The sequence below is a fragment of the Diachasma alloeum genome, unplaced genomic scaffold, assembly GCF_001412515.2.
Source record: "Diachasma alloeum isolate Michigan unplaced genomic scaffold, Dall2.0 Dall_scaffold_00200, whole genome shotgun sequence".
Lineage (NCBI taxonomy): Eukaryota > Metazoa > Arthropoda > Insecta > Hymenoptera > Braconidae > Diachasma > Diachasma alloeum.
The window spans coordinates 2,265,792-2,276,316 of record NW_021680365.1 but is presented as its reverse complement, the minus strand read 5'-3'; the positions used below and the strand labels follow the sequence as shown (position 1 = coordinate 2,276,316).

The 10,525-nt window shown below is 35.6% G+C and overlaps 1 protein-coding gene and 1 long non-coding RNA gene across 6 annotated transcripts in view; one reads left to right on the top strand and one right to left on the bottom strand.

The window, feature by feature from the left end:
- LOC107035783 (protein SCO1 homolog, mitochondrial) overlaps window positions 1–7,073 on the top strand; it is a 13,708-nt gene extending 6,635 nt beyond the window's left edge. For 2 of the 3 annotated variants that reach the window (XM_029125917.1, XM_015253374.2), the window contains exons 2-4: window positions 5,148–5,538; window positions 6,537–6,739; window positions 6,827–7,073. In XM_029125917.1, coding sequence (XP_028981750.1) covers window positions 5,148–5,538; window positions 6,537–6,739; window positions 6,827–7,015 — 783 coding nt within the window. In that variant the 3' untranslated portion in view covers window positions 7,016–7,073. Of the gene's footprint in view, window positions 1–3,868; window positions 4,179–5,147; window positions 5,539–6,536; window positions 6,740–6,826 lie in introns of those variants that run through there. The other variant, XM_015253375.2, reaches the window with a different exon arrangement.
- Window positions 284–1,846, bottom strand: LOC107035784. Of its 3 annotated transcripts, none has more exons than XR_001460758.2 (4): window positions 1,630–1,846; window positions 1,360–1,514; window positions 691–793; window positions 284–624 (listed from the first exon to the last, which is right to left on the bottom strand). It is a non-coding gene; the product is annotated as an uncharacterized LOC107035784 (long non-coding RNA). The 3 variants fall into 3 exon arrangements; XR_001460759.2 differs by having other exon boundaries at window positions 1,360–1,490; XR_001460760.2 differs by lacking the exon at window positions 1,630–1,846 and adding an exon at window positions 1,554–1,614 and having other exon boundaries at window positions 1,360–1,490.
- Window positions 7,074–10,525: the final 3,452 nt, after the last annotated feature.

The following is a 10,525-nucleotide window of genomic DNA, read 5'->3' as shown; positions in this document are numbered from 1 at the left end:
ATATATTTGGTCGGGAGCGTGTGCGGGTTTCAATACCTTTTGTTATGGAAGGTTCGAGAACTGTTCAGAAATTTCGTGAGGGACAAGGATAGAATGATGTTTGTTTCGAATACGACGATATAGAATATTCGAGACGCGTTACATGAATTTCGAAATAATAATTTATTTGTGGCTCGCGCCGCAAAAAAATTAAAAAAATTCTAACACAATCAATACTCTTCTGTGCTTCAGTTGCCAGGGTTCATTAAGGGAAAACAGTACTCATATATTCTTAAGCAGTGCAAGTTCTTTTGTTTTATTCAAGTTCTATACTCAATTAATTACAACAATTCCATAACCTTTTAAATCTTTCACTCCGGTTTAAAAAACAATTTAGTTTCAACATGAATTCGTCGAGGAAATTTTCATTTTATGCCGGAAATACAATTCTTATCATTTGGATGAATTACAATTTTTGTTTATAATCATATAAAACAGTCTTGTCCATTTCAATAATTCGGCTCATCACAATTCCAATTTGTTAATTTTACGAAAGTCTGAAATTGGACGAAATTGATCATTTTCTATGTCGTCCCAGGAATTGATCCTTAATCTGGGTAGAGAACTCCCTGATTCGAAGACTAACTGAAAATTAGGATATTCATATTCAATTGTTGACTGTATTTCGATGGTTGAAATTCATTAACTTACTCTTCGCACAAACAACGACCAATTTCAAACATCTCCACGTTTAATGTACGCTTCTGATATCTACACTTTAGGAAGCATTGCCATCTCGATATAGATGGATAGCCTAAAAAACAAAATCAGTATCAATTTTTCAATTTTGAACACGTATTGGAGAGAGAATTCCCTCTGATTAACTTTTCATTTTTGAGCATCAGTTTGAGTGACAAGCAATGAAGACATTGAGGTTCTGAATGCAATTAAGAAAAACTGACGTAAAAACGGAAATTATGAAGATAAAATGATAAAAACAAATTTATAACAATTTCAAGTCAGCCCACATGGTGTGATTTTTTAGGAGCTTGAATCGCATGTCAAGTTGGTTTTTATTACTCACATCTCTAACAGACACACATACAGACATATTCTGGAAATGATTGAAAAGGAGTCTAGAGACCCTGAAATACCAACATTTGTTGAAAAACCGAGAAAGAATTGCAGAACTGTACGGCTATGGAGAATTTTTCATGTCAACATTTTTATCAGTTCTCCCCTTGCAGTCCTCTAGATTTAAAAATAATTAATGAAAATTGACCTCTTATGAACCTCAATCGATGCATTCCATTGAAAAGCTTGGCAAGATGGAATCATGTGATTTTGATAATATGGTAAAATCGTCGAATATCCACTTACTCATCTGTGAGACGACGGTACAGAATACACAAAAGAGGACAACCAGAAAGTTCAGTAGTTTCATGGTGTGTAAATACGAGGAAGGCTTAATTTTCGAGTGGCATCCTTGTAAAATTGACTGTAACTTCTTCCTGAAATGTGTAGCGTTATATACCCTATAACCGAGGAATTATTTTTAAATTAATAACTAGTACCTGAAAAGAGGTTCAGGAGAGGAATCAATGTAGGGAAATTATCACTGGGAGGAAGGGAAATATAATAGGTACTCACGGCGATCGCCAATCAAGGCCACGTGGGATTTCACGTCTGGGCCAATTCTCCACAACGTCAATCAATAATGGTACAGCCAATACCACAGCCAAAACTTCAGATAAACCCCTATAAGAGCTCGCTCTAATAATACTATTGACAGCTGTTTACATACAACTTATGTTCTAACGCACGACCACGTGCTGATACCGGAGTTGTCTGAGCGAATGTTTTCCTCTTCGCCTTCGGGCTTTTTTCTACGCAAGCTCCTCTTGGACAATAGACAGACAAACAGACACTGTGCACGTGTATTGTGAATTCATTAGCCGACATATGCTGTCTGTCAGTTTTTTGGGAGTGATGGGTGTATGAGTGATGGTTTTCGGCGGTTCACCTGCTCGTGTTTGAAAAGGAGAATGAAGAATTAATACAAACAAATCATTTTATTGGAATGAGATATCTTGAACCAAATGAGGCGCTCGGTACTCGACTAAATTTTATGAATTATCAACTGCTGTTCGATTTACATAACTGATCTGGTTTGATAAGCATTTAATAAATGCCTTGATATGTCTTCCAGAAGAATTCAGAATCTACTGTGACAGTGCGTTATTTTAGTACTATAATCGATTCTATCTTCAAGCGAACAGGTTCCTTTTCAATACATACGCTGAGAGAAAAAATTCCGAATATGTAGACCATATTGGCTTCAGAGAAATAAATTATTCTTAATGGATAGTATCTCAGAATGTTTGCGCTCCACGGAACTCGAATTAATTCTCATTTATCACTCTCGTTGCGCGTTACGTCATGAATATATTATTACATTATATTAATCCGATCAAATTTTTTATCTCCGATTTTTATTCTTTGCTATTTTTTTAATGTATTCTATCAAAATGTGAGGGTAGAAATTGAATTGATTTGTATTCTTCCATTATTTGAAAAAATATATCAATTTTAAAACTTTCCGGAGACATTGAAAAATCGAAATTTTTATTTTCTTACTGATCACGTATCTCTATTTTTTTCACTTTCTTCCATTGAAATTAGATCATAGAAAGGGAACATATTGATATTTTTTCGGCATCTAAAAAAAATGAAGGAGGTAGCATAAAAAATGAAAAAGATGGAAATAGTTATCTGAAAAATGTAGTACATAAAGAAATTTTTGAACAATATGTAATTGTGAAAAATATATAGATCATCATCCCAAAAAAAGTATCAATACTCTCCTTATTATTTAACATAAATATCTCTTCAATTGAAAATGAGAAACACTGTTCCCACAATTTGTATACTACAATGGGATTAGAATCCAATAAATTTAATTTAATCTAACCGCAAAGAAAAATTGGAAAGAAAACAATAAAATAAATTAATATAATATAATATAATCTAGTATATTAGTGTTCGCTAGTATATTGAAACCCGGAGAAAATTGTTTGGTGAATTTCACCAACTAGTTGTTGAATTTCAATTAGTTAGGAAATTGCAACAAATTTACCGACTAATTTATTGAACTATAGAAAAGATTTTTCAATTTCATCGGACAATCATTTGTTAAATTTTCGATGAATGTTCATTAATTTTTTTGAAGGATCAAATTTAACAACAAATTGTAGATTATTGTAAAACCAACTTCTAAACGAGACATTGACCATTATCAAGATACAAATGATTGCGCGATTGTTTCCAAATATGTATATGCCCTTATCGGCTACTTTGGTTGTCAAAATTGATTGAAATTGTTATATGATTGAATTAGAGGTTCAACCTGGTTGCTTTTCATAAATAATAGTGTTGAAAATTTTTGGCTGAAACTTCCCGTAAACTTCTTTGAATTTTTTTTCCCATTGAAATTTCAGGTAATTTCGTTATTAAGAATTCAAAATTAATTAATTAGTTGTTATGTTTCTCCAACTGGTTATTGAAATTCAATAACTAGTTGAAATTCACCAAATAATTTTCTCCGTAAACATTGGAAGTGCATAAAAAAATCATGAAAAATGTAAATTTTAGAAATACATACAAGTCGTAAATTTGACATGGGGCTCTTTCCCATGGCTCTTCTCTCCGTGTGGAGTGTTAATTTAAATCTATAGACAAGAAAAAAAAATTCTCTTGAGATAAATAAAAATGATTTGATGATCAGTGCAGATGTCGTAGGAGCCATAGGACACTCTCTTGCTGACTTCAACTTGATTTTTTCCCTTTCGTGTACTCTCTCGGATTTTTACGATTTATCGCACCCCCCAACCCACCTGTACCGCATTCGCCGAAGAACGAGGGAAAACCTCACTTGAGGGAAAAACCTGCCCAAGTACAGTCGTCTGTTTTACGAGACTCCCGTTCGACAATAAAACTGTGAGATTGAGCGTGTCAGAAAATTTAGCGACGCAGCCGGGAAGCGAACCCGGATCCTCCGCATCGTCGGTATTTCCACTTAATTTTCATAAAAAAAAAATTCTCACTCATCTAGAAAGCGACCGCTAAACTTGAAGACTTGAAGTAGAATAAACACACCTCGATGTTTTAAAATTGAAGCCAATATGAGAAGGAATATCAAGGTGAATAGACAATGGGTGTAGGTTCGTCAAAATATATTTTTTCAGTGACTACACATGTGAGAAAGATCTCACGGAGGCCATTTTGTTATGGTAGGACTTCAAATTTCAGTAGTGTCCTCTTTTAAGGTGTTTCGTCTGCAGATCACCGGGGGGTGAAACGGAAGGGGAGTCTTATTGGTCTCGAGCCCTGATTAAATCGCTGACCACGAGATTTTCCAATTTTCAAGTCACTATTCAAGTGTGCATTTGAACATTTTTTGAATATTGATGTTATTTATCAGATTGATTGATTTTTTCTCATCACCTACGGGGACAAATAATTTTTATTGGATGTTTTTCTAATTATTGAAATGATATTAAAATGCGTCTCGAGTTGGTAAACCTGTCGAATGTTTTTTCTCTCTCGGTTCCATGGTCCAACCCATACCTTTCCCATGATGCTCACTGATGACATTCGAACCACGTGCCTGCGCGTGAGGGCGTAATTGCCCCAAAACTCATAATTTTCCGAATCATTTGTTCAAATAACTTTTTTATGAAATGTGAAAAAAATCTGAAACTTGTGCGTGTTCTCAAGAAAGATTTAATTTATCACCCACTAGTTTTTCCTCAATAGTTCATTATTTTTTTGGGTGCCATGGAAAGTTCCCTATTTGAGAGTGGGGCAACCTCGGAAGTTATAGCTGGAGGGGTTACAAAAACATTCAAATTTCATTATTTTTTTCCTTGAAACTGCGATTTGAAAAAAATGTGCAAGAATTCTCAATTATGCTGCATACTTAGAAATTTTTTCCATGAATTTTCCATTTTTTTTTTCATTACTTTAACTTTTTAACCGAAACACCTTAATAAAAAAACTGAGCGGTCGAATCTAATCTAGTTCCCTAGAAATGACTGGCAATTTTTAATAATCTTTAGAATCAAGCTGTGTTCGTACTACTTTAATCCGTTGATTTCACGCTCCATCAGACTCGACAGTACAGTATCTCAAGGATACTCATGCAGGAGGCTAAAGAGCCACCGACAAACAGCACTCTTCCAAAGCCCAAAATGTGGAAGCTGAAGCAATCCCCAATTACTTGGAAGAGCTTCTTCATTGGTGGAGCCATTGGCTGTGGATTTCTGGGTTATCTGTACTACTTGAAGGAGGAGAAGGATTTGATGCTCGAGCGGGAACGCAGGAGGACAATTGGAAAGGCAAAAATTGGGGGACGATTTGATTTGATTGATCCCAAAGGACAGCTTGTTAAGTCTGAGGACTTCTTGGGACAGTGGATGCTGATTTACTTTGGGTTCACTCATTGTCCTGATATTTGTCCTGATGAAATCGAGAAGATGGTCCTGACGATTAATAAGTTAGGTAAATGAGGCTTTTGTGGAATTCCGAAATAAAGTATTTGAGTTTATGTCTTAAATCCACGTAATTGTGCAATTAAGAATATCCAAGTATTTTTTTTATAGTTTCTGATCCAGTTAATCTAATTAATTTATTAATCCAATTGTTTGAGAATTTTTTTAAAATATATCCTATTATTAGATGACTTTTTTTCAACATTCGTTTATCATAACTGAATAATGGAAAATGATTGGACTTTTGAGAACCTTATTTTTTAGGATGAAGTTTATTCCAGGTGGCATTCTGAATACCGATCAATTTACTTATCATTTTGAGTGAAGAATTGTTTATAAATCATTGATGAAGAAAAATCTTAATCTTCGAAAATTGCAGGTTTTCAACGATTTCAGAAATATTCACGCAGAAAATTCAGGATTTTCAAAGAATTTTTTCAAATGTTTTCCAATGGTTTAAAATGGAGAATGAAATTTTGAATAAATTACAAATGGGGCTCAAATGAAAGCACTGATAGTTAACTATGAATATAGAAAAGTACTTCATCAAAAAAAGATGATCAAAGCGCTTGGATATCCTTAAGTCACCAATGAGTGCTTTTGGAAGGAAACAGCTAGATATTTTTTGTTTAAAAATTCTTCAGCTGTAAAAGAGGACTTGTGACATCGTCCCCTACAATCCCTAGATTCTGACGTAAATACGTAATTCAACATTTGAGTTATAGAACAAGATGAGTTTATAGAACTTCAGAATGACGTTCTGACGAAAACTTTCGACTCTTTCTACGAAGAGTCGAGATCTCATTGAATTTTGTGAGTGAGAAGTCTCTTTTGTCCTTTATGATGAGTCTCAACTGAACTCAATTGATGATTTTTTTTCTGATGTTGAATATTATGAAAAAATCGATGTTTCCATGCAACGCGCTTTCGTGCACAAATTATCCATTGTAACTTCATTAGAAAAAAAAATCCTTCAACTTTGTTAACCCTTTTATCTTCATTACTTAGAGGAAAAAAACTTCAAAGCGCAACCCGTATTCATCTCAGTAGATCCAACTAGAGACACCCCAGAAGTGGTTGGCAAGTACTGTAAAGAATTCTCAGAGAAAATAATCGGACTCACTGGTAATGTGGAGCAAGTGGCTGCAGCGTGTAAAGCCTACAGAGTTTATTTCAGTAATGGACCCAAAGATCAAGACGAGGACTATATCGTAAATATTTTCCCCCATTTTTCTACGTGTTGATCAAACTTGCATTGAAATTTCACGAGACAATTGATGGAATTGTGTTTATTACAGGTTGACCACACAATCATCATCTATTTGATCGATCCAGACGGTATGTTCGTAGATTACTACGGCCAGACAAATTCTGCAGACCAAATTGTTGACAGTGTGCTACTGCATAACGCTAAATTGCAGAGATTGAAAGGTGAAGGTAGCTGGCTTCCTACGTTCTCCCTGAAGGGCGCTGAAACAGTTGCATAATTATTTACTCTAATTGTTGTTTGATTTGATACAGGACCAAAAAAAAACTTGAATTATCCAGTGTTTGTTATTTTTTTTCTACTTTTATGATAGGTCCTCGCCTTTTCTGTACGATAAGAGCCCACTCACAAAATGTAGAGATAAATTAATTGCTTATGGGGAGGAATAAATGTAGTTTCATTGACATAAAACAGAAATAAATTAATGCATTACATTATCCATTTCCCCAATATTGGAACTTCTGAAAAATGCATGAGAGAGTTTCAGTTTACGTCCCAGTATTTGAACAAATTGAAACTTCCTGCACAGTTTGGTCGTAATTATGGTAGGAACTTAATTTAGTTTTTTACATTTTGCGGTGGTGTGGGGGTAGAATGGCTTTGCACCTGAAAAAACAAGCTTCATTTTCAGACATATTATCTGAAATTGAGATTTTCAAAAGTTTCCAATTGAAGCTTTTAAAAGTAACAAGTTGTTGCTTTCAAAGATCTCAAATTGAGACATTCAGAACTCCACTTGAAGAAAAATGTCAAGTTAAGTTGCGAAAGTCCTAACATGAATTATGCAAACTATAAACTTGAGTCTACGAAAGGCTTAAATGAAATCTTCTGCAGTCTCAAATTAAAGCGAAGTTCTCGACCGTTCATTTTCAATTTTTGGAAGTGGTTTTGGGCCATATTTTGGTCAGCAGCTGCCAAAATGATCACAAGAATTTACTCATCAAATTCTACGACATTTCGAGCGCTCAAGGCGCTCCTCCTCAGATGCATGTTTTATTCTACATCAAGAATGCAGACATTACATTTTAATTGTAAACTATTAAACAACTATCATCATTGAACGACATTTGAAAGAGAAGAAAATAATCTTGAAGTTGCTGTTTACCAACTAATTAAATCCGTAAGGGATCAAATCGAGAATCCATGGTGTACAATCAAATGCTGGAAAACATGGATCGATGTGACCTAAAAGTCTTCTAAAGTCTTAAATTAAGACCTTCCGAAGTCTCAAAAAGAGATTTTCGACACTCTCAACTTGAGACTTTCAGCCCGCAAATTAAGACGTTTGAAATTCTTATTATAAGACATCTGAAATCTTAAAATAAGGCATTATTCTTTTGGGTGCGATAAGTTTTCGGTTATTTCCATTGAGTCGCATGGCAACTTAATATAGAAAGCTGGAAATCGGCAAATGGTAAAGCACTCGGCCATTGTGCAGGAGTCTTGATGAGGCAGCAGTTGGCTGAAAAGAAAGATAAGATGGAGAAGCAGGTAATGGATCTGAAGAAGAAAGTGGAAGAATTGAGGGAAATTGTGGAGAATGGGGCAATAGGGGTGGATTTCTCCTTTTCGTTTTCCGTATGATGTACCCTTTGTAAATTCCATCCTATGTAGAGAAGAATACCTCATGTAATGCGGTTAACTCACCAAATATCTAAAGTTTTTTGCTGCATCATCGACTTCCAATTGGAGGAATATTTCCTTGTGCTTCGTAGAAACAACGACGCACTTCTTTGATTTCATGACACACTTTTTCCGAGCAATACTCTAAAACCGGATAGAATTGTACAATAATTGTATTCTGAGATAGAGCTTTTTAAATCATTCACTATCTCTTGACATATGCCTTTCCTTTTAGGACACGCCGATATGATTATAGCCCTCACCTTTCGGTTCGTGCTACAAAGTCATGTGAAAAGTTTCTTTTGGCGTAATGACGAGGAATTATATTCACTCTCCGTGTAAAAGTTGAAGGATCATCAACTTCCCGCACTAATTTCCCATCAATGTAAACCCTGGAAAATTTGGACCGGTCTTAAATAAGTTCTTTGTATTTTTTTAGTAACTACGCAGGATAGCTCGGTATAGACCATTCTTCCTTAACAACTTGTTGACCGCGGGTGGTTGCATTCCCTTTTGACACTGTAATGTTTACTATCCCGTCAACATCTAGCTCCTCGATCTTGTGGGCGGAATTGAAGTAGATCTTATCGAATTTGAATTTTGTGATAGAGGTTTTAAAATCATCTTGAGATATGCCTTCCCTTTTAGGACACGTCAATATGATCATAGCCCGCGCCTTCGGTTTGTGCTGCAAACTCATGTTCGTCAGAAAAGTTTCTTTTGGCATAATGATGGAAAATTCTGTTCTCTCTCCGTGTAAAAGTTGAAGGAACATCAGCTTCCCGCGCGAATTTCCCGTCAATACAACCCGGTCAATCTAGACCGGTCTTGAATATGTTCTTCGCATTTTCTTGGCAACTACACAGGATAGCAACCATCCTTTCTTAGTAATTTGTTGACCGCGGTTGGTTGCGTTCCCCTTTTGACACTGCAATGTTTACTATCCCATCAATATCCGGCGCCTCTATCTCACGGTGAAAGTTGGGGTGGCTGGAGTATCGCAAGCTCTTGAAAACTAAGTATTATATCAGTTGGCTGAAGTTCTCGAGCAATCTCTCATGTTTGAAACCAAATATAATGATGTTAGACTAATTTGCGTCCCTGGAGTTGATTGAGCTTTCTTCCGTATTGTTTATGTATTGAAGAAAAATATTAAAAATAATTTGAAAAAAAATCGAGTCGTATTGTGTTGATAATTTTATCTATTTCATGGGGAAATTTTTAGAATTTCGATATATCTACAATAGTGCGAGAGATAATGAATTTTTATTAATCACGGAAAAGGTCCATACACTGAGAGAAAAACCTGAAGTTCGATTTACAATAAGAAAATAGTTGAGGCAGTTTTGGTGAACGATACGATTTTTTTTATATGCGGCACATAACATTATAGTAACTTCACAAGTGTAATTTTTGCAAATCAAAATGCAGTTAAACTAACCAAAGTTCAAAAGTAATCACGACAAATCTATCGTGAGGAGAACTATAAAATAGTTGCAATGACTACATTCCATTGTAGTAATTACTTCTCCGGCCATAGTTACCGTAACCCATGAAAAATTGTTGAGGACTTTTTGACTATAATTCGATGGTCACCAAATATCGTTCTAGGTCATCGAGGCATCACCCATTTCGTTCATCCGTTCTAATTCGATTGAGCTCCTCATCATTCAAATATCCGCATGTTTTATTTATGCACCCTCTCTTACATTTCTCTCATTTCCGGTGATGGAATATAGTCAGAAGAATCATATTTTTCTCTCAGTGTATGACATACGGGCACCGGTCGGTAGGGCAAGCTCTCGGATCCATATATGTGGCATGGACGCCGTACACTTGAGGGGTTAATTGAAACCCCCCCGAGTCGAATAATTGGACCTGACAAATTCTACTTAGGTCTCTCCGTTCAGAACTGGATAGGTCTTGGGAAGCCTCTTCCCAAGTGCTTCCGAGACCTTTCTACCTCTGGTTATGTCCCACTTCAGCACTTGTTAGGTGTAAGCAGGACTTGCATTCAGACTTTCCAAATCCTTGCCGGTCCCCGTAATTCTATGGGCCTATATTAAATCTGCATTCATATCCCTATTTACTCATGCGTTATTGAAAT